This window comes from Mirounga angustirostris, unplaced genomic scaffold (genome assembly GCF_029215605.1).
Source record: "Mirounga angustirostris isolate CCGP_5_RB_7025 unplaced genomic scaffold, mMirAng1.0.hap1 SCAF_11, whole genome shotgun sequence".
NCBI classification, from domain to species: Eukaryota; Metazoa; Chordata; class Mammalia; order Carnivora; family Phocidae; genus Mirounga; species Mirounga angustirostris.
The window spans coordinates 100,310,612-100,334,261 of NW_026991719.1; the positions used below are offsets into that span (position 1 = coordinate 100,310,612).

General features: G+C 44.5%; 1 protein-coding gene across 1 annotated transcript in view; it reads left to right on the forward strand.

The window, feature by feature from the left end:
• The window catches only part of GRIA3 (glutamate ionotropic receptor AMPA type subunit 3), a 276,653-nt gene extending 265,411 nt beyond the window's left edge, over window positions 1-11,242 (forward strand). The window contains exons 14-16 of the mRNA XM_054509090.2: window positions 1,867-1,981; window positions 4,577-4,824; window positions 9,086-11,242. Of these exons, the coding sequence (XP_054365065.1) occupies window positions 1,867-1,981; window positions 4,577-4,822 (361 nt within the window). The 3' untranslated portion in view covers window positions 4,823-4,824; window positions 9,086-11,242. The remainder of the gene's footprint in view (window positions 1-1,866; window positions 1,982-4,576; window positions 4,825-9,085) is intronic.
• Window positions 11,243-23,650: the final 12,408 nt, after the last annotated feature.

Consider the following 23,650-nt stretch of genomic DNA (forward strand, 5'->3'; position numbering starts at 1 on the left):
AAATTCAATCCCCACGTTGGGCATAGAGATTACTCAAAAAGAAAATCTTTAAACATAAATAAATAAGTGAAATTAAAAGTCTAAGACTTAACTCTCACTGCCAATAATATCTTCAAGAGGCTCCAAGTTTTGAGTATCTTTTGTTGCTTTGCATCCCAAGCCAAACCTGTTGGCATTTGAGAAGGCTAAGGTTCTGAGCACTGATTGAGGGAACTTGTTTAAAATATAAAAGGACCTCAATTTCCTGGTGAGATACAAAATGCAGATATTCCGGCTGCCAAGCCCGGCATCAACCGAGAAAGTGTCACCTCCCTGACACTCAAGGTTTATAGCTTTCCAAATCTCAAGTACTCTGAAATTGCATATTATTTTTAAATGATGATACATTTCTCGGAATATCTCAGGATGAAATGGTCCCTCTGCTCTCAAAGGCAAAGGGGGAGAGAAAGGAAATAGCCTTCGGGGACTTGGTCCAATAGAGGCCACATCTCTGGGACTACAGGAAGTCTTCTCAATGACCGGATATGTTGGTGGGTCCAACATATCCCAAATAAGCTAAGAAATTCTATGGCATGTTCATAGTCACAGAAATGTGTCTGCTTTCCCCCTTGTGAACTGGTGGCGTTCAGCAGAACATGCACTAGTATTCGCAATATTGTTCATGTGACTCTGAACCCACAGTAGCTTATTGCCTTGTAATAGAATTGTGCCACCCTCTAAATATAGTGCATTTTTTATCTAAAGTTATGAGAGATACTTTACTTAAAATCCATTAGTTCTAGAAAGACGACAGGGTAAAGGTCACTATTCCTATTTTACAGCTGAAGAAATTTCTAAGAGAAGAAATCTTAACCGGGGACCAGTAAGGTTTCCTGCATCTGCCCAGTGGCTCGGACAGCAGGCCCAATGCTTTAAGAGGCAGAGGGCTACAGAGCAATGGCCTGGCCTCCTGGAGCTGTAGGAGCCTCTCAGTTGAGGAAGTCTTCTTTTAGAAGAACAGCTTACCTAAACTGCTTCTCTACAGTACTACTACCCACAGTGGCAGAATCAGTTTGCCATCTTAGATCATGCCATATTAATAATCCATTTTTAAACAATCTGGTTCACCCTCTGGTTATCTGAGTGGACCGCCGACCTACGGCCACACCAGAGAGACAGCCGGTCAGTAACAGAAACAAGCCAGAGTCCAGTTCTCTCATGGTTGAAACCCCTCTCAGCCACAACTCAGAGGTCCACGTTCCACTCTCAATCCTAAGGCCAGGACGTGCGTAAGAATTCAGTTTGTGGAGTGAAGACATGTCTGTAGGACAGTTCTTTCTGAGATCAGTTTCATCTGGGCAACAGATATGTATAATAAAGGACAACTAATCAGAAGGCACGTTGTGCACATAGAATCTACTTTCTCTTCTGTTCCGATTCATCCTTTTGTCTTGTCCCTGACCCCTCCCCCCCGCTCCTCCATAGAGCTTGCTTTCTGTCTGGAAGTACAACAAGACACCCGGTTAGATCAAACCTAACACACCTCCGCCACAAAGCTACCACGAGCTGCCGCCGGACGATTGTCACTTGAGGGGAGACCCCCTCCCCACCACACACAACCTATCCGAGGAGTGCCTGTTTTTCTATCCTCATTATTTAACAGTGTGTGCCGATTACTCAAAGCGATATGGGCAGGCCCTGGTAAATATAGCGTTGCTGTAGTGTTAACTTTTTATAAGGTAATGCTCAGGTTGCCTGCAGTGTTCTAAAATACTCTGTGGCCAGGGCCCCCTGCTTTATCGCTTTCTATAGTTTTAAAGTAGTTTGAAGCTTGAATAACATAAAATAACATAATATAATGTTATTTATGTTATTTCCCACGTGAAGAACGCCTGTAAACCTTGCAGTATTGAAACTCAGTGAACAAGGCATCTTAGACAAGCTGAAAAACAAATGGTGGTACGATAAGGGGGAATGTGGAGCCAAGGACTCCGGGAGTAAGGTCAGTCGCTGAAGGTCTTTTTGTACTGATTAGCAATCACATTTTGAACCACTGTTTATTTTCTACCCCAAAACGGCTTTCCTTCCCAACACACCCCCCCCGACACAGTGGGACCCCTTTATAACACCAGCGCTAAAGGCACAAGGCGGGCGCCCTGCCGGCGGAGACCTGCTGCAGGGTATCAACCATTGACCTTGAGCGGACGAGCTAGTGTTGACATTGGAACGCAATCCAGCCCACCGCACTTCCAAAGCTGTGCAAAGACCGAGCTGTGTTATAAGGGGGTTTTACTGTATTTCACATTTCGAAAGTTCAAAGAGAAAACCTAACAACAACCACAACCAAAAAAAAAAAAGATCCAGTTGTGACAGTACTTTCTCTTAACTTCTTACAGTGTCAGAGACTTTGTAGTTGTAAATACCTTTGGTTATTTGTACATTATGTCGATCCCATGTGAAAACAGTCAAAGAAAGAAATAACAAAGACTGGTCTCTGTAAGCAGAGTGATTAGCCTCCTCCCAGCTGCTGTCGTATTGAGTTCAGCATCTATTTGGATCTCGAGTATCATTAAGTCTGTCACACTTCTCTCTTCCAAAGGTGTCATTTGAATCTCTGTACGTAATACTTTTGAAATTTAGTCGCATGCTCCTTAAGGGTATACATTGTCAGGATAACATCACATTGATAAGCATGAAACACTCTTCCCCGCCTCCTTCCTGCCCCCTTTGCTCCCCTAAGAAAGTTCTTTTTAGTTTCAATTTTTGCCTTGCCTTTTTTTGAACTAATATTGTGGTATCAGTTAATTCATTTCATGAAATGCCACTCATTTCCCCTGCGCAGTGAACCATTTTGCTACTGGTTTTCCACATCCCATGGCAGGGAATTCTGTGAAACTTAAATACGTGGAAATGGAAACTGTTCTTGTTGCTGCGACCTAACGCGGATTATGTCCAAGGTTATGTCCTTTTCCCCCGTCAAATACCACATACGTGGAGCAATCTCAGGGCAGAGGGACGGTTGCTGGAACTGGTCCATTTCCTAGTGGACCGTGGAGCATTCCTTGCAGAAAGCCTGGCCAGCCTCCTGAAGGAAATGACCCATTGTTTCATAAGTGACAGACATTCCCACTTCTCTAGTTACCTGTCATTCACCCTAGAAGAGTGACCATTTGAGAGGTTGTTGTAGACATGAGGCTCACACATAGCCCCTCCCCGACCATGCACTTCAATTCCAATTGGCCTTCTTATTAAAGTAAACAAGTATAGTGCTGGTTCCTATAACAATAGAATCAGGACGTGGCCATATCATCTCTCCATTTAATCCTCAGCTAGCTGAGCCACAGTGTTGCGTGTCAGCTCTGGCCATTATCTGCTCACTGTGTTACCATGTCAATACGATATCCAATTCACTGATGTGACAGTTTGGGTATTCCATACAATGGCATTCAGCAGCAAAATGGTTACATTCCCTCTAAAAAGACTACAAAATGCTATTTTATTTTATTTTTTTCAAAGAAAGGCTCCGGGCCCTTGGTGTGTCCTACCTCCAGGTAGGGCTCAAGGCACCAACTTTTTTCTTTCCATTGTTCAGCAGCTCAGTTTTTGCTTTTTCATGCAGGCAGATAGTCAGATTTGCACAGTTCGACCTGAAAGTCACTGACCGGCTTCCTCAATTTTTTCCCCCCATTTTAAATAGAAAACAGAGAAGCATAGTATTTTTTTTTTTAATTATTCACTACATTCCCTGGAGTAAAGCTAAAAATGAGCTGGATTTTTTTTTTTTTTTTAATCATCAGCCTCTTAGAAAAGCTTTCTGATTTGTATGGAGCCAATTCAGGACCCAGTGGGTCCTCCTGACAGTTTTCCTTAAATTCTCAGGAAGATGGAAGGGAGCTAATTCTTTGTGCTGGGCCCTTGTTCCAGCAGCGTGAAGACTTGCTGCCCTGAGGATGCGAGCTCAGCAACCAGTCCCCGAAGGGAGCAATCTCTCAGCCACCAGGGGAAAGGGGAGAGTTAATCCCTTTTAAACAAACCCTCGATAAGTAACTCCCCAGATAAGAATATCAGGAACCCCTAATAGTCTCACCTGGTATCTTAAAGACAAGTTGTTGACAAGTTTGTCACAGGGAGAATGAGGGAGAAAGGGGCGTTGCGGGCCAGAGAGGGGAAAGAGTGCTTCAAGTTCCCAAATGAAAAGAGTGTTACATTTCTAGAGACTATGGCACAGCTCAACTCTGGCAAATGGCACTTTGCGGCCGGCAGAGGAATGAATTGGGCTTGTGTTTACACTTTTGCTCCCATGGCCAAGCGCTGTTTTATTTAGTCATTGATACCATTTTGAGGTACCAAAGGAATTAAGGAGTCAAAGTAAATGAACAGCTAGGTGAGGACCACAACTGTCAACAGAAGCACAATCTACCATCTTGCGGGCCATTGTGAAACATCAGCCAGTTGCCAGAGTCGACTCATAACACTTACTTACATCAATGTTTAGTTATTTTGCAACTTAGAACTATCCTACATAGTTGTCATGTATTGTGATGTCCCATTGCTTGTGTTTTCCCCAAGAACTAATCACGTTGTTCATTTCTCTTAGGACAAGACCAGCGCTCTGAGCCTGAGCAACGTGGCAGGCGTTTTCTATATACTTGTCGGAGGTCTGGGGCTGGCCATGATGGTGGCCTTGATAGAATTCTGTTACAAATCACGGGCAGAGTCCAAACGCATGAAACTCACAAAGAACACCCAAAACTTTAAGCCTGCTCCTGCCACCAACACTCAAAATTACGCTACATACAGAGAAGGCTACAACGTGTATGGAACAGAGAGTGTTAAGATCTAGGGGTACGGTCAAGGTCTAGTAAACTAATCAGCCTTACCTTACTATATGTTAATCTCTCTCTCTTTTTCTCTCTCTCTCTCTCTCTTTGTTTTTTCACTTCAGTTTGTTGTTTCAAGTATTGTCTGTTCTTTGCAACCATTTGATTCTTTGAGAACAATGGTTGCACTTTCTTGTCAGGCAGTGCTGCTTTTCTAATAGCGCCATCATAATCGTACTGTGGTGTGTGACCCAAAAGGAGAAGAAATTCTCTAGAGTAGCGCTGTTCAATGGGAATGTTTGTGAACCACATATGTGAACCCCATGTATGATCTGAAGTGCTCTACTCACCACACTTTTTAAAAGTAACACAAGTGAAATTAATTTAATGCTACATTTTCTTTACCTTAACATATCCAAGATCTCATCTCAACATGTTCTCAATATCAAAAGTGAATGAGATAGTTTACCTTATTTTCTTCATGCTACGTCTTAGAAATCTGGGATGTATTTTATACTTCTGCTACATCTCAACTCGTACTAGCCACCTGTCGAGTGTTCAGTGGTTGCATGTGGCTGCCATATTGGACAGTGTAGTTCTAGAGAAAGCAGTGGCCCTCGAACCGATGGTAGAGTGAGGAATAGGAGTGGGGCACTGACGTCTTGACAAATGCAGTGCTTCTGTAAGAGCACGGTGGTTCTCTTAAGCCTAAGCCTGAGACCATTTCTTTAATCTTTGAGTTCCTTTGTTGTCCCTTTCTTGGAACTGATATTCAGGTAAGTGTCTCCCAAAGAACAGTCTAGGCTCCCTGCTGTTGGCTGCCCCAAATCCATATTTAGATGAACCTGACTAATGCCACCTTGACTCCGGCAGCTACAGCCAAACCCCCACCCCTACGCCAACCAGTAGCTCAGATGTGTTCAAAGGCAAGCTTAAAGTGGGCTAATCTGTCCGTTCTGGAAGTGTTTAAGAGAATATAGTCTTGTCACCTTCAAGTGCATCTGTCATCACTAACACACCTATCTGAAGGGGAACAGAACAATTAGCAACTTCACAGCCCCCATTCTAGGTGGGAGGTGCTTTACCTCATGAGTCAACATCAATACGAATTCCTTGAATGCTCTCGAGTTTCTACAAATGCAGTATTTGCATTTTGATCTCCTTGTATTTCACATTGTGGAACGAAATTCGGCCCCCTTTTAAATAATACTTCATGCACATAAATCATGTGTCTTCACCATGGAAAGCATTATCTTGTTTGGTGAAGTTGCTGGTTGTTCTCTCCTACTGCAGACCACAACCCTCTGCTGCAACATGAACTAACACACCCGCTGAGTGTTCCCATTGCATTGCTGAATGGACAATACATAGATCCATCTGTAATTAGCATTGTTTGCATGCAAGCGTTTCATGTTCCAGTGTGCTTACAATATTTTACTCTTGAGTAAGTTATATACGCCCATTACAATTCGGGGCACATGATTTGCTTTTTCAGAGAGTAGAACATGGGCGATTTCAGCTTACCTTAATTATATCCCAAATTCCGAAATACTGGCATCCAAAGAAAGAATACATCTGAAATCGGCATAACAGTTTTCCAAGTGCTCTCACATCTATTGCCTCGTTTGAGGCAATGGGTCACAAAGTGTTTTCCCTTTCAGGTAACTGAGACCCAGTCATGCCAAGTGACTTGCTCAAGGCAACACAACTAGGTAGTGGCCATTCTAGGACTAGGACCCAGTCCTCCTTCCTCCCATAGCTGGATTCCCTTTGCTAAACCATTCAGCCTCTAACCACCCATGGCCTGGTGGCCTCCAGGAACCTTGAAATCCCAACGGGATCCCATCAAATGGAAAGCAGATCCTAAGTCTGTGTCCCACTTGTTTACCAAAAAAGGCATGTGCCTCCCTTCTTACACATTGCACGTGAGGTTGTATAGTCAGTATCTCCTGCTTTCCCCAAAAAGAATCTTTCTGAGACAAGCATCAGGACTTGGGGTCACACAGCCCCCAGACCCTCTTTATTATCAGCCATTCCATCCGGGAAGCTATAGTCTCTACTCCTCGACTACCACAGCCTCAGTCTCTTGTTAAAGCCCCAGAGCAGTGCTTCTTAAACGTCAGTGTACGTCGTGAATTACGTGGGGAACTTATGAAAATGCAGGTTCAGGTTGAGCAGGTCTGCGATGCTACCTGAGAGTCTCCATTTCTCACAATCTCCCAGGCCATGTTGCTGCTGCTGGTCCAGGGAGTAGTAAGATTCTAGAGAAAATGATCTCAGGGCATGTAACTTAAGGAAGGAAAGGAAAGAGGGAGGGAAGGACAGAGGGAAGGGCAGAGGGGGAAGGACAGAAAGAGGAAGAGAGAAAAAGGAAGGGAAAGAAAGAGAAAGCTGGGGTCGGCAAGCCTCTGGGCAGAATGTTGCAGTCCTCAAATGGAAACCCAGAAACGAGATTGCCACATCTGTCTCCCTGGCTTCCCTTTAGTCATCTTGTTTGATCCACTTTGTGAGGCAAAATGCAGGCTAAAAGAGGCAAAAATCACATTTTAATAGACATCAATGCCAATGTTGTTAGGGCCCAGTTAGCTAGCACCTTGGCAACCATCCTAGGATGAAAAAAAAAGCTGGGGAAAGCCTCAGCAAACAAATCTGTCCTCTGAGTCTATGTGAAGTCTCCACACAAGAAGGAAAAGCCTCAGAGGATGCCAGAAAAATCCTTCCATGTGTCAGTCCAAGAGGCACACAGCAAGCTGAGCAGGAAACAGAAACCTGTCTGCTGTTCTCAGCCAGTTTGGTCACGTAATGTTGGTTAAGTGAAGGGTGAGCCCTTTATCCATTCATCTTTTAATTCCCACAAAGTTCTGGAAGATCTCCTAATGACTTCTCATTTGTTACCTAGTTATTAAGCTTCCAGTTCTCTGAATTGGCCTAGATCTGTCACGGCCTATGCAGGGGCACAGAGATCAAGAGGCACCCTGAGATTTTACTTTTATTGCTAGTTATCAGAGCCCGCCTTAAGAGTTTGGGGTACCATTAATTCTTCAGGTAAACTGACTCCAGGGCAAATCACCTGCAAAAATATGATCCAGGTGAAACCTGGTTAATAAAGACCAACTCCTGGAAGGGTGGCCCCCAAGCATGCCTCGGCAGGTGACTGGCCGCCGAGTGTTCCAGATTCCCTGCACCCTAGAGCTGGCTCTGCTAATTGTCTTAAGAGACTCTTCCCAATTTCCCCATTGCCGTCAAGAGCTACTTCTAGCTTCTTTGGTTTCTTCAACAATATTTTTGAAATGCTTCTCATTTTCAAGACCTCAAGATGCCTGAAGTTAAGGGAAACGATGTCCATTTTTCCCCTAAGACGGTTCCATTTTGTCTTCCCACAAAATGTTAACTTTGTCCGTGTGGCCCATTTTCAAAATGATCAATTTTCCTTCTGCAGCCCATGCATAAACATTCTTGCTGGGGAAATTGTCGGCTCAGGGGAAAAACAAGGGTTCCCTTGGTATAGAGGGAAAGGATGGAGGAGAGGGGTATGAGCTTGAAGAGGAATCAGGAAAGTGCCCTGCGGGCTTCAGAGTCAGGGGCAAATGAATGCCCTGCCCAAGTTAATCCCTCCTACGGTGGGGGCAGCATCAGCATCCCAATCAGGCCTCTAACATCCAAGCAAAGACCCCATGGATGCCAAGCCTGGGTACCATCGTTCTGACTTCTTTCTGGTATGTGCTGCCCCTTTAAAGCCCGTGTGCTATTTTCAGATTGGAATAACCAAGGCTGTAGGTATTGAGACACAAGCTGTCACTTTTCCAGCAATGAACGGCACATTTTCTTCTCGCAGTCAAATGGATTTCAATTGAGCAAGCCACACAGAACACTGTTTATCCTCTGTCTTAGGTAAACAGTCCCCTGCCACAGGTTCTGCAATCAGAATACAGCCCACAGGTTAGTTGTTCTGCATATGTCTATATAAATGCTATCAAGACTTCCTAGTCTACCTGCATCCTAAGTGATCAATGCCTGGAGTTAGACGTCACGTGACATCCATATATTCCTTAGTACAAGGCACAGTAGAGAAGGAACCTAATTTAACCGATGGCAAAGCTTTTGCATCGGGAGAGAGAATTTAAACAGACTTGTTGCCTAAAGTCAGTCAAACTGGGTGCAGCCCCAGCGATGCCAGTTTGAGAAAACACTCATGGTTCTCGTCCAAGATAGACTGAGCCGTAAGAAACGTCGAAATCCCTAAGAGAAAGCCCATTCACATGGAAGTTACCCCCTTGCCTTTGCAGGTCCCGTCCCACTGGCGGCATGTGATGAGAGGAATCACCGAAAACGTGGCTGCTTCAAGGATCCTGAGCCAGATTTCACTCTCCTTGGTGTCGGGCGTGACACGAATATTGCTGATGGTGCAATGACCTTTCAATAGGAAAAACTGATGTTTTTTTCCTTCAGTGCCTTACGGAACACTCTGAGACTCACGACAATGCAAACCATCATTGAAATCTTTTTGCTTTGCTTGAAAAAAAAATTAAAATAAAACCAACAAAAAAAAATGGACATGCAAGATTCCAGTATGTGAAAAAAAATCTTATTAAAAAAAGTCAATTCAACAAAAGCCATCCTTTGATACCACTGCTCAATATACAAACACCACGTTCTTTAATACACCCATGCACGCACACACGCACACGCGCACAGCACACACACACGCACAAAAAAATTTTTAATTCCAGTTCAGCAAATAGGCCCATCTCAGCTAAAATAATTAATTCCTCCTGATTAAAAAAAAAAAAATCTCTGACTCCCTGTGTTTGGGAAGACAGACTGGCATTTCTTCTAGGATCTGCTGACCAGATGTTTTTGGTAGTTCCTGTTGGTAGTGATGTTGTGTGAACCCTCTTTCCTTTCAACGTTGCTAAAATGTGTGTATCTTTAGAATGTAAATGCGACACATAAGAAAATTCAAACACTTTGGAAAAGGGACTAAGCCTTGACTTCTCTGTGTTCTTGAAATGGTTTCGTGAAAATGCTTTGATAACTTCCCACTCGGTGAAGGGATTAACAGAGCTTTCGAAATTGACTTTTGTGTGTAGCAAGGGACGGGGCACTATCAGGCAAACCTCTCGGTGCTTTCCTAAAACGGATCCCGGGGCTCTCCAAGAAGCCTGGAATTGCAGCTCACAGATCTGTTTTTCTTGCTTCAGTGTGCATTTTAAGTCAATACAGCTGAGTATTTAGCATTGAGGTGAGGGAAATGCTGCCTACACTCCCAAATGTTTAGAGTATCTTTCTCAGAAACAACACTGTGTTTAGCTCTGCTTTCTCCGCTAAGTATGCCTTTCAAGTGTACACCCCGGAGACAGGACCGCGTCGCAAGGCGGGCCAGTGGGTTCAGACCACAGTTCTCAGTCCAACTTTTACTCTTGCTAGGTCTGTCTTCCCAGCTGTTGCCTGTTACTGCCCGTGGCTCTCTGTCAGACTGCATGTGTCCTTTTCTAGTTTGCAAAGACTAAAACGCATTCCCAAACCTACTGCTAAACCCAGGGCCTCAGCATCACTCCTAGGTCCTTGCTCGGAGCCATCTCTCCACTGTCTCTCTCAGAAGAACGCTCCACTGCTCCACGGGCTATCAAGTAACTAATTGCGCACCTGCCATTGGCATTATCGGAACAGTCAGAGGAAATAGTCTCCGCTCACTAATTACCTCCTATATAATGACGTATGCTTCCTGTAGTTCAGTAGTTTGCTCTCATCAGTGACGTGCATTGGGAAGTTTCCAGACTGTAAAAACTAGGAGCTCGAATTCATTTCCCAAGTGTGACCTTTAGATGCTTAGCCGACTCGCTGCCCATTTGCTCTTGTCTTCAGAAAAGGAAGGAAGAAGTCTCGTTCCAATGAAACGTTTCCAGAAAAGTGTAATATAAACTTTCATTCCAAAAATTGTGTCATCAGCGAATAACTCACCTGTCAAATTTTAAATGGTATTGAACAAACAAAAAGAAAGCTGTTGTGTTTTTGTTCTGTTTTGTTTTCATGAACCTGTGACTTTCAACTTCTGAATGCTATGATGTCCAGAGCAGGAAGCTGACGCCGTGCAAATGTGAAGTTGTATAAAACGAATCAACCAACCTACACACAAATGTTTTCAGAGGCACTGTATAAAGAGAAATGTATGTTTATTGACTCAAATCAGTTTTTCAGAGGAAACTTCACTGAGAATGAAGAGGCAGGTAAATTGGTTTGTTATTTTTAAAAAACTTGCATGTTTAAAAAAAAAACATTGATTGCTTCAAATCTCTGCTACTAACTTCAAGCTATGGGAGTTTGGCGGTAGTCACTTGAGGATTTTTTTTTCCGATTCTTTTCTTTTCGTTGTTAAAGCTGTACTTCAGTGAACAGAAAAATTGCCAAGCAAACTAATGGCCGTAAAAGCGTAAATTGCATGTGTGGGCATAAATTACGGAGCCTCATTGCCATGAGGTATTGTACAAAGTTTTAATACATTTTGTAAATAAAATTGTAAAGAAAGCATTCATGTCTGTGCTTTGACTTTAAAATTTACTCGGATGCAGGTGCTAAGACGTTATTGTTCACTAATTTACTTCCCACCGGAAGCTTTGCCAACGATGTCACAGTCACCTTGCCGGTGATTCTCCTAAAGGATGACGCCACCCCTACCCGACACTCAACTGCAGCCACACATAGTCAGGCTCAGAGCCCTTGACCTAAATAGCAGTGTGCCACCCAGACCTTAGGTTGGGATTGTGGGGATCACCTAGAGTGAGATGGTGTCTACAAGCAGCAAGAAGCAGGACTTCATTGATAGGGAAAGTTTGACCTCAGGGCCTTCCATTCCCATTCTTTGTCTCCTCCACCTTTTGGGACCCTCTCCTCAGAGGCTTTGACCCTAACCTTGGCCTCGCATCCTCCCTTCTCCAGATCTGACCTCCCAGCAAAGTGCCCAAACTAAGGATTGATGTTCTTCAATAACATTTCCAATTGCTTGCCCACATCATCACAAATTATGTGTCCTGGTGCTCTTAGGTAACTGGCTATGTTTTGTACTGCTGTCCGAATTCCTGAGAGTAACTTCACATTCCATTGGAAAAGAACCTTCATTCCACCCAGGGTCACTGACCTAGAGTGCAGAGAGAAGTAATGAACTCAGGACTGTACTGATTTTACAACAGTTCTGCGAGAGAAATGAAAGGCCGTAGATCTAGTCTGATTTGTAGATTCTGAATATGGAATACAGTTTTTTTTTAAGATTTTATTTATTTATTTGACAGAGAGAGACACAGCGAGAGAGGGAACACAAGCAGGGGGAGTGGGAGAGGGAGAAGCAGGCCTGCCACAGAGCAGGGAGCCCGATGTGGGGCTCGATCCCAGGACCCCGGGATCATGACCTGAGCCGAAGGCAGATGCTTAACAACTGAGCCACCCAGGCGCCCCTGGAATACAGTTTTATCCAATACATATGGCAAGTGTTTATGAATAGACCAGTTTTATATTCTGATCCCCATAGAAAATAGGGGATAATGATAGGAGGGAAGGAAGGGATCATTTGCTGCTGAGCCAGGAAAGAAGAAAAGGGCAGCTGAGATGCTAGAGTGAGAAAGGAAGGAAGCTATTGGGGGTCGTGGAGTTTGGAACAGGGAGCACGAGGCCTTGGAGACAGAAAACTCAGAGTGGGAAAGGAAAGCTCTCAGAAGATTCTCAAGTGTAGGCTGATGTAAACACTCTGAGGTTAATTTGGTCGGGAGGCCTCCCATCTTCACGGTCCTCGGAAATGGCAACGGGCTGGCCAACCATCGTGCTTTATGACCCTTCAGCTGCTTTCCTTGTCTTCGGTTAGGACACCCACAGCAGTCTCACCAGCAGAGAACTGAGTCCCTAGGGAGCAGATTCAGGGACCAGATTGGAGTAGTGGTTCCCTGGGGGGGGGGGGGGGGTGCTGATAAAAATCAGCTCAAGTACCAAATGATGCCCCCCGGATCTTTCGAAATAATAGATTTCTATTTTAACAGGAACTTTCAATTGCTTACCCCGAAGGAAAAGCCACTCTTAGGTGCTATGGCAGAGGAAGATAGAGCGCAATTTGGGTTCAGGTGGGGTTTGGGTTTTTGTTTGTTTGTTTGTTTGTTTTGTCTCCTTGGTGGGAGGGAGAAGCGAAAGGAATACGAGTAGTCTTTCTCAAATCAGACTGCAGGTAACTGTATCTCTTGCTTACACATCAGGTCAGACTTGCCAACCAGGTCTGCAAAAAATTCTTGAGCTTTAAATCCTACACGCCCCCCCACCTCCGCACCAAAAGAAAATGCCCCTTGGTCCTTGCATTGATTTCCTTGCCTGTCAAGATTCATATCCAATCGCATCATAAAATCTTCCATTGGGAAGGGCAAATATACTCAAGGAAACCTTGGTAGGCTCAGGCAAGAATTGTAAATCATCTGCCTAATATTGGGTGGGGAGAGAGGGTTGACTGTGACTTGGGGAGATGAACCTAGAGGAGGAGAACACATTGAGAAGCAAGAAGCAGAACCATTATTCCTCAGAATGCAGAGTCCTGCGGGACACCTGGGTGGCTCAGTGAAGCGTCTGCCTTCGGCTCAGGTCATGATCTCAGGGTCCTGGGATTGAGTCCCTTGTCGGGCTCCCTGCTCAGCGGGGAGTCTGCTTCTCCCTCTGTCCCTCACCCCACTCATGCTCTCATGCTCTCTCTGCCATTATAGGGTGAAAGCAGCCACAGACAATATGGAAATAAATAAATAAATAGATAGATAGATAGATAGATAAATAGATAAATAAATAAATAAAATCTTAAAAAAAAATGCAGACTCCAGGAAGCAGAAGGGCACGAGCCAGTTATATCACCAAAACCTCCTATCAGTCAGAGCCAGCTAGTCAGCTGCTCCAAGCCCTACCCCTCCCCTCTTATCCTCACCCCGTTGGACTGGGCTTTGGGGCACCAGTTTATTACCAGATCACTTGGCAGAGAGGACACTCAGCAGCAATATATCTGCATTCAGTTGTGGGCACACACAGAACTTGGCATCCCAACAGGAAACCTCTTTTGTATCCGGGGCCACTGGAGAGACTGGCGGTTTCACCCCTATCACTCTGGACTTGGAAGAGAGTGAAGAGCGGCATGGAGAATTAATGAAACTTGCCTCTAGAACTGAAAGCCAAAGAATGAGGTGCTAGGAGACGTCCCGCACATCTAAGACTAGGAGTCGTAGACAAGACATTCATATTCAGTGAAGACACAAGGCACACTTTTGGACTTTCTCAAAAGGCTTCCTGGGACGCCTTTTGTCATTGTTGTCAGGAGAGGATGGAGGGAGGTATTATGGAGGGTCTGTCATTGTCCCAAAACTACCGCCACTTCCTTAGCATCCTCAAAACCGAGGGTTCACAAACTCATTTGAGTTTGGGCAAGATGCCCAAGCTCTTTGACAGGCATTGTCCTTGTAACGTCACAGATGATGCAGGAGCAAACTTGGCTCCTGCCCTCAGGGGGCCTGCAGGCTTGGTGGCAAGGTAGACAATGAATCTACATGAATTCATGCCCAGCGCTTAGCTCAGAGAAAGAACTATAAGGAGCCCAACATGAAGACTTTCCTCCTGCCTCTTCCTTCAGATGTGTGCTTCTTAATACAGTCAGGTGGAACTTTTGTGCCTCCAAAGCTGTGAGCCTCTTCAACTGAAGGGTCACACCTGGCCCTTGTAGGCCCCTAGCTGCTGAAAACCTCAGAATGATCACTTTCCTGCCACCCTCAAAGCAGGAGATATTTGCTTATTTATTGACTGACAATGCCCTTGTTATAAAAGTATAAAAGAACTAAGGTGCCTGGGTGGCTCAGTCGGTTAAGAATCCGACTCTTGGGCGCCTGGGTGGCTCAGTTGGTTAAGCGACTGCCTTCGGCTCAGGTCATGATCCTGGAATCCCTGGATCGAGTCCCACATCCGGCTCCCTGCTCGGCAGGGAGCCTGCTTCTCCCTCTGACCCTCCCCCCTTTCATGTGCTCTCTCTCTCATTCTCTCTGTCTCAAATAAATAAAATCTTTAAAAAAAAAAAAAAAAAAAAAAAAGAATCCGACTCTTGATTTTGTCTCAGGTCATGATCTCAGGGTCTTGAAATCCGAGGCCCGCCTTGGAGTCCACACTCAGCACAGAGTCTACTTAAGATTCTCTCCCTCTCCCTCGGCCCCTCTCCCCACTCGCACACACACTCTTTCTCTCTCTCTTGCTCACTCTCAAAAAATAAAAAAAATAATAAATAAAAAGTAAATACAAGTATAAAAGGAGCTGCAATGTCAGCCTAAGAAATAATCCTCTCCCTGTGCAGCAGATTTGGCAAAATTGGCCTTTCAGTGGTTTCACCGAGTTTCAATTCTGTAGCAAAATGGCTGATTTAAATTCTTCCTAATAAATATTCACGAAGCCTGCACAAGTCAAAGCTCTGGCAACAGCTCGCAAGAACCTTGAATGTAGGCTGATGGAGGAAACAGTTTTACAAATATTTCCAAACAACATTGCCATCTTCCCCCATGAGAGTGCTAATTTTCTTAAAAGACTGGAAACCCACTCTCAATCTGGTAATGACTTTTAAGGCCTACATTTTCCCCACTTACAATAGAGCTTTGGAAAAGCTTGTTACTCCCTATCTCTTATTCCTCAATAATTGTACTATGGCTTCTACCCCACCACTCCAGAAGAACTGCTCTTGACAAGGTCATCAGTAAACTGCAAATCCTACTTTATAGCAACAGATGGCAAACTTTGGCCCACAGGCTAAATGTGGCCCACTGCCTGTTTTTGTTAAAGTTTTATTGAGGGGTGCCTGGGTGGCTCAGTCGTTAAGTGTCTGCCTTCGGCTCAGGTCATGATCCCAGGGTCCTGGGATCGAGCCCCACATCGGGCTCCCTGCTCAGTGGGAAGCCTGCTTCTCTCTCTCCCACTGCCCCTGCTTGTGTTCCCTCTCTCGCTGTGTCTCTCTCTGTCAAATAAATAAATAAAATCTTAATAAATAAATAAATAAATAAAGTTTTATTGAAACACAGCCATCCCATTCATTTACATATTATCTGTGGCTGCTTTCACCCTACAATGGCAGAATTGAGTACTTGCAACAGTATTGCCCACAAAGTCTAACATATTTACTAACTTGCTCTTTACATAAAAAGCTTGCTAACCCCTACTTTGCCCTACTTGATAGTCATTATCTTATTTGGCCTCGTTCCAGAATTTGATGCTATTAACCTGTCCCACCTTGAAAATCTCTATTCCTTTGACTTCTGTAACAGCACTCTCTCCCAGTCTTCCTCCTACCCTGTTGCTGCTAATTTCTCTCCTGCTTCCTGGTCTCCTTTTCTATCTCTTGATATCAGTGTTCTCCTGAGTTCCACCATGTTTCTTCCTCTCTTCTCCCTTTGCACACTCTCTCTGGGTATCTATCTGGGAAACTATCCCATAGTTTCCATTTCCACCTGTATTATGCTATCTCTCAAGTCCCCATTTCCATCTCAAAACTTTCTCCTGAGCATCAACCCAGCATATCCCAATGTCTATACCTCCTCACTTGGACTATCCCATAAGCACATCAAACTCAGCATGTCCAACACAGAAACTATTATCTCTGCTGTTACCCTCATCCCATGGCTAAACCAGACTTCCCTCTAAAAGTCTCCATCCTGACTTAAAACCCCATTGATAAAGAGTAAAGTAAAATATAGGAATAAATCTAATAAACTTTAAAACTGGTAGATGTGATGATCTGAGAAAAATGGGCTTGCACTCAGAAGCAGAATTCACAGTACAATGACAATAAAAAAACAAATGGGTCAATTTAACATCAACCTGTAGAGCTATAAGATGCAGTGAAAAGTAAGTGTATGATTCTTCTCATCTTTTGGATCTCAGAATTATAATATGATTTGCACTCACACGGAAGAAAATCAACTAGAGTTGTCACCAGTGAAGGAATGTGCAGATTCCAGACAAGCTACACAAATCACCTTTGGAAGCATAATATAAAAAGATGGTTCTCATAACGCTCGGGGAGATATGAGGAGGAGCCTGCATGGAACCAAAGAAAGAACAAGGAAAGAATGGATAGGGAGTTTGCATCCAGTTTATATAAAGCCAAGCATGTGTATTTGTGTAAGTGTTCTGAATAATCTAAGCAGCCCACTCTTTCGCTCTCCTTCCTTACTCTTGCCACTGCCGCAGAGGGTTGCGCCATGCAGAGAGGACAGTAGGACAGGGTGTTAATCACCACCATAAACCCAAACACCCAATCCAGAAACTGAATCCTGGTTATCAACCTTGTGAGCTCCTTACCTCATTTTTACCCTTAGTCAAGTTTTAACTCTGAAATCTGAAAACTCCTTCTGTGAATCCCTATCTTAGTTTGAGCTTGTAACACTTTCCATATGACCTAATTCAATAGCCTCAACTGTTCCTCTTGTTTCTGGTTTTTGTTCCCCCAATTCACCCTCCACACTGCAGCCAGAATGATTCTTTGGATCTCGTCACTCTTCATTGCCCTGTGGCATAAGGGTAAATCCTTAGTGTTATGAGATAGAGCCCCATGTCGAGCTCCATGCTGGGTGTGCAGTCTGCTTGAGATTCTCTCTCTCTCCCCCTCCCTCTTCCCCTCCCGCTGTGCACTCTCTCTCTCTCAAATGAATAAACAAAATCTCTTTTAAAAAAAGAGTGAATCCCTTAGTTTACCATAAAAGGCCTTTCATAACCTGCCTCTTGCCCATTTCTTCAGCTTCGTTGTTTACCACCCCTTCACCTCCATTCTCTACTCCACTAAGACCTTGTTATATTCAACTACAGAAAATTCCTGGCTCTGCCATGTCTTCCTGCCATGTCTTTTCATGCTTCCGTGGTTTTGCATATGCTTCTCCACCTACCTGGAATTCCCTTCCCCTCACCTTTATGCCTGACTAACTCATAGTTTGTAAGACCAAATTGGCATCATTTCCTCTGGAAAACCTTCCTGACTGTCCTCTCCCCCCAGGATGGGGTTAGAGACTCTTTCTCTCTATTCCATCCTGGTAGTGCTTGCCTTTTTCATAGCACTATAATGTTATATCATCTTCCCTACTAGATCATTGGCCGAGACCATGGGCAGAGTCTCTCTTAGTCATTTCCACAAATGAAACAGAATTGTAAATGTCTGATGAACAAATGAATGAAATGGGGGGGTGGAAAAATAACCCAGAGGCATAACTTAGGAAGCAGTGTTGAGGACAGAGAAGAGGTGCCACCTTATACTGTACAAAATGAAAATGAAAAAACTCACAAACTTTGTGTCCAAAGAAGTCTACCTTCCACATAATTAGTCATAAAAGGCAGTTTTCCACAGCCCGCCATCTTCTCAATGTCTCTCTTCTCCCAAAAGAAGCCCCACCTCATCACCAACTATCCAGGCAGCCAAACCCTCAACTTCCTCTGGATGGGGAGTATCTCCTGCACTAGGCACCATCACCACCCCTATGGGTACCCTCCCTGGCCAATGCCCCGAGCTGCTACACTCTATCAAGTTCATGCATTCAGTCATGGGACACTCAGATGTGCAAATGTAATCTCCTTTGTGAGACTCACCCACTGGATGGATAGTGGGAGGGCCACATAAATTTTAGTCAGAACAGATAAATTTAGTTCATATACAGTGGTATTAGGCTCAGTCCATGTGGGAGACATAGTTGTGCACCCCTCATACTCCCCTTTAAGAAATGACTTACTGCCCAGCTGCAAGCAGTGTAGGCACCTGACAGCCTCCAGCTGTTAGCATCTCCAGACTCCACCTCAGGTTTTGAATAGAGATCACACTCTTGTTGGGGCAGCCTGCAGCCAGTGACTGAGCAAGAGGGTTATAAAATCACACTCTCTCGGGGTAACCGCCAGCTAATGACTAAGCAAAGCAATGGAACCTAACCATGTCCACGCAATACAGGACTTCTATAATGAGCAATCTTGGCTTCAGAAAGCCCCCGTGGGCTGGCAGAGACTTTATCAGGTCCACACCACAGTCTGATGGCCCCCCTGCTCAATTTTTGCTTCTTTGTCCTTATTCCTTCACAGGTGTTACTCCCTAATTAATTTTTGCCTTCCTAACCCATCAACACCTGCTTCTCTGAGAGTCTGACCCATGAGATTTGGTACCAGAAGTGGTCCCAAGAAAGCAGGCCATAGATGGGGTTTGGGGACTGGATCCCTCACCACTACGGTAGTAATGAGGACCCTATTCCCAGTGGGAAGTTGTGCACAGACAACCCCTGGCATGAGGGGGCAGTCCAATTGTTAAAGCTTTCACCTGTGGTGCTTTGGAAGAAGGGGCCAGTGGAAAAGAGGCACTAGCTGGTGGAATGACTCAAGCATTTGAAATGTATGGGAGAATTATAAATATAAAGAAAATGGGATCCGGTGCTTGCTGAATAGTTACATTGATGCACTAAAAACAGATAAGAAAAAGCTGAGTGCAAAGGACAAAAACTAAATGTGAGGGGCACGTGGGTGGTTCAGTCAGTTGATTTTGACTCAGGTAATGATCTTGGGGTCCTGGGATCAAGCCCATATCAGGCTCCACACTAAGTGGGGAGTCTGCTTGAGGACTCTCTCCCTCTGCCCCTCCCCCCTTCTCTCTCTCTCTCTTTCTCTTTCTCAAATAAATAAATAAATCTTTTGTAAACACTAAATGTGAGAACCGAACAGTCTCTTTATTTTTTTTATTATGTTCAATTAGCCACTGTATAGTACAGTCTCTTTAGCTTACACATACTCTCATTTCATGCAATGGTGAGCATAAAAAGGTGAAGATCAAACCCAGGATTTGACCATTAGAGTAGCTGAATTACAAGGATAGTTGAATGCTCAACTGGCATTGGCAGGTATGGTTTTTTTTTTAAAGATTTTATTTATTTATTTGAGAGAGAGAATGAGATAGAGAGAGAGAGCATGAGAGAGGGGAGGGTCAGAGGGAGAAGCAGACTCCCTGCTGAGCAGGGAGCCCGATGTGGGACTCGATCCCGGGACTCCAGGATCATGACCTGAGCCGAAGGCAGTCACTTAACCAACTGAGCCACCCAGGCGCCCCATTGGCAGGTATGTTATGCCAAAGTCAGGGTCCTTGGTTGGGAAAACCCAGCACCCTGACACACGGGGTGGGGACATCTAAGTGAATGCTCCTGAAGGTTTTGACTCCCCAGTCTTCTCTGAAACTTCTGAGTCCACGCCTCCCAAATAAGAGCTAGTACTTCCGCTGTATGAGGGGACAATACAGAGGTTTTTCCCACACAAAACAACAGGACTGTGAGCAGCCCAACCCTCCCCCAAACAAGCTAAACCTGACAGGGGAGGAAAGGGACTATACCCCGAAGGAACTAGAAGATTTAGCCAGCATGCGCTGGCAGAAGTCAAGGGAGTACCGGCGGGACTAGATTCTGCAGGTGCTTAATTGAGAAGTGCTTTAAGTTAAGACTGGATAAGGGAGAGTTTGTGGGTTTGGAGGCACTTTCTTGGGATACAGGACTTAACACCCTAGCAGGGCTCCCAGAGGTTGGGGTAAACTTGCTGTTTATCAGTGGCTCCTCTACAAGCCTAGAGAAAAGCAATGACCCACACTGGGTGGTATTGAAATTCCTCAATTATTGTGGCAGATAGCAGAGGAAGGACTTAAAAGGCTGAGGGAAGTGGACATACTGGAGTGGATATGAAGCCAGAGGACCCACTGGAGGACTATATTCCACGTGAGGGCTAAGGGAACACAGCATTCACCAAGGCCATGAGGAATGCTGGCAAGCGGGACAGCAGCATCACCAAGTTCAGTGGTGGCTCTCCCTGCAGGCCAGGGCAGATGATAATGGAGGTTGTCCCTGAATTTGTTGAAAGAAATGGAAATGATAAGCAATCCTCTCTACCTGCCAGCAATAGAGTCCAGGTGATAGTGTTGAGCCACCAGCAGCCAGGGGTTTGTAATTACTGGAACAGCAGACAAGACTAGAGTGGCAACCAAGCGGGCCTGATCTATAGAGAGTTAAAGAGATGATTAATAAAATAAAGCATCCCTAGATGCAAGTAGATAGGCAAACAGGGTATTGCTTAACATATATGATAAACTAAAAAGAGTCAGAATACATAATCCAAAATTTGAGGTCAGTCTTCCCAATTAAAAAAAAAATCATGATTTCTAGTCAAGTTTCCAGATCTAAGCTAATTTTCAGTTCCAGAACCCACTGACGGGAGATATGGCACCCAGGGGCAGAATCCTGCAACATCATTCCTTCCCCCAGTCCTCACCAAAGGGGCCCACAGTCATTTACTTGGGTAAGTTTACTGTATATGCTGTACATTTACTGTATGCTGTGGAAAGAGAAATACCCAGACATTTCAAGGACTGTTAGACCGAGGGTCTGAGTCGACATTGACACTTGGAGACACAAGACATCATCTTGTCCCCTTGTTAGAGTGGAGTCACGTGGGGGTCAGGTAATAAATGGAGTCCTGGTCAAAGCCTCACAGTGGATCCACTGGGTCTGCCGACTCACCTGATGGTCATTTTCATGATACCTGAATATGTAGTTGGGATTAACATATTTGGCAGTTGGAGTAATCCCTCCATTGAGTCCTTGGCTATAGTGGAGAAAGCCAAATAGAAGTTTCTGAAGCTGCCTCCCTCCCCCCAGTAACTAAATAAGATAGTACATCAAAAGTCATATCACATCCTGAGGGGGATGGTGGAAATCACTGTCACTTGTAAAGATTTAAACAACACAAGGGCGGCAGTTCCTATAATATCCTGCCTAATTACAAAATTGAATCCCTTAATTAACTAGATGGATCCTGGAGAATGACTGTAGACTACATCAAACTCAACCAAGACATAGCCCCCTGGCTTCAGGTACATGACATGCAGCTAGCTATCAATCTGGTCAATGCCTTCTTTCCTATATCAATCAGGAAAGAGGACAGAAAACAGGGAGCATTCATATGAAAAAGAAAACAAATACATGTGCAATTTTTGCCTCAGGGCTATGTTAATCCTCATACCCTCTGTAATAATGGAGTCCAGAGAGATATGGGCCATTTGGACATCCTGCAGGACATGATCACATTGATCTCTTACATCGATCGACATCATCACGTTGATCCAGAAGGATAAGCCTCAGGTGACCAGCATGAGGATGGCCTTGGTAAGATACATGCTCCAGAAGGTGAGGAAAAAAATGCTTTAAAGATTTAGGACCCTAATAATTCAGTACAGTGATTAGGAGGTCTAATATCAGGGGCACATGGGAATATCCCCTCCCAAGAGACAAATTGTTGAATCTTGTAAACTCTACTCTAAAGAAGTAAACACAATGCCTGATAGGTCTGTTTGGGTTCTGAAGGCAATGCATTCCATACACAGGAATACTGCTCTGGCCCATGTAATGGGTGAAACAAAAGCCTTACCCATTTTGAGCAGGGTCTACAGCAAGAAAGGACCCCACAGTAGATTTAAGCCATGGAGCAAGCAACCAGCCTACCTGGGCCATACCACCTGGCAGACCCTGTGTTGTTGGAGGTTTTGGTGTTGAAAAAAAAATGCAGTGTTGAATTTATGAAAGAGATGTGAGACAATCACAATGCAGGCCTCTAGAGTTCTAGAGCAAAGCAATGCCAGAGGACGTACACACCTTTTGGAAAATAGCTCCTGGCAAGCTATAGGCCATGAGAGAAATAGAATGCTTGACCATGGAAGAGTGACCATGCATCTAGAAATCCCCATTATGTGCTGGATCCCCACCAAGTCTTAACATCAAGGAGGCCTAGCAGCAATCCATGGTAACATGGAAATGGCACCTCCAGGACCTAGCACAAGCTGAACCAGTAGACCCTGGCAAGCTGCATGAGAAGGTAGCCCCAACTCTCATGTTACCTACCACAGCTATACCAGCACCCTTCCTTCATCTCACACTGATGACCATCCTGAAGAGTTCACCTACAACCAACTGAAGGAAAAAGAAAAATTCTGAATTTGGTTTACAGATGGGTTATCTTGATATACAATGCAAGCCAAAAACAGAAAGTGACTACATTAGAGCTTCACTCAGGGGTAACCTTGAAAGATAGCATAGAGGGGAAAAATACCCAATGGACAGAACTAGAGGATGTGTACCTAATCATCTATTTTGTGTGGGAGGAGCCATGCTCCAGGATAGAATGAATCCTGATAGGCAGTGGTGAATGGCTGGGTCAGGGCCCTGGAAGGAGAAAGATGGGAAAATCAGAAGAAAAAAAAAAAAAACAGATTCTGGAATACAGGTACGTAGATTGGTGTATGGGAGCAGGCATGAATGGTGAAGATTTTTGTATCAAATGTTAACATCCATCAGAAGGGATCTACCATGGAAGAGCTACTAGACATCAAGTAAACGAAATGATGCTAACCACCCTTCTTCATCAACTACCCAAACACTGGCAAAATGTGCTCCTAAAAGGCACAGCATAGTGGGAGGAACTAGGGCAATGCACGGGCCCAAAAGTACAGATGCACTCTCACTCACTTAGGGTGATTTATTTGGCTGTTATGCCTCTAAATGTTTAAATGGCCAGTAACAGTAACCAAAGCTGAAGCCCTGGTATGGTAGCATCCCCCAAGGAGACCAATCAGTCACTTGGTAGTAAGTTTACTGCAGTCACCGCATCTATCCTGGAAGGGCCGGCAGTTCATTCGCATGGGGATAGATATCTATTTTGGGTATGGGTTTGTTTTTCCTACCTGCAGAACCTCAGGCAGAACCACTATCCAGGTACTTACGGAATGCATGACCCCCAAGTGTGGAATTCAACAAAGGAGA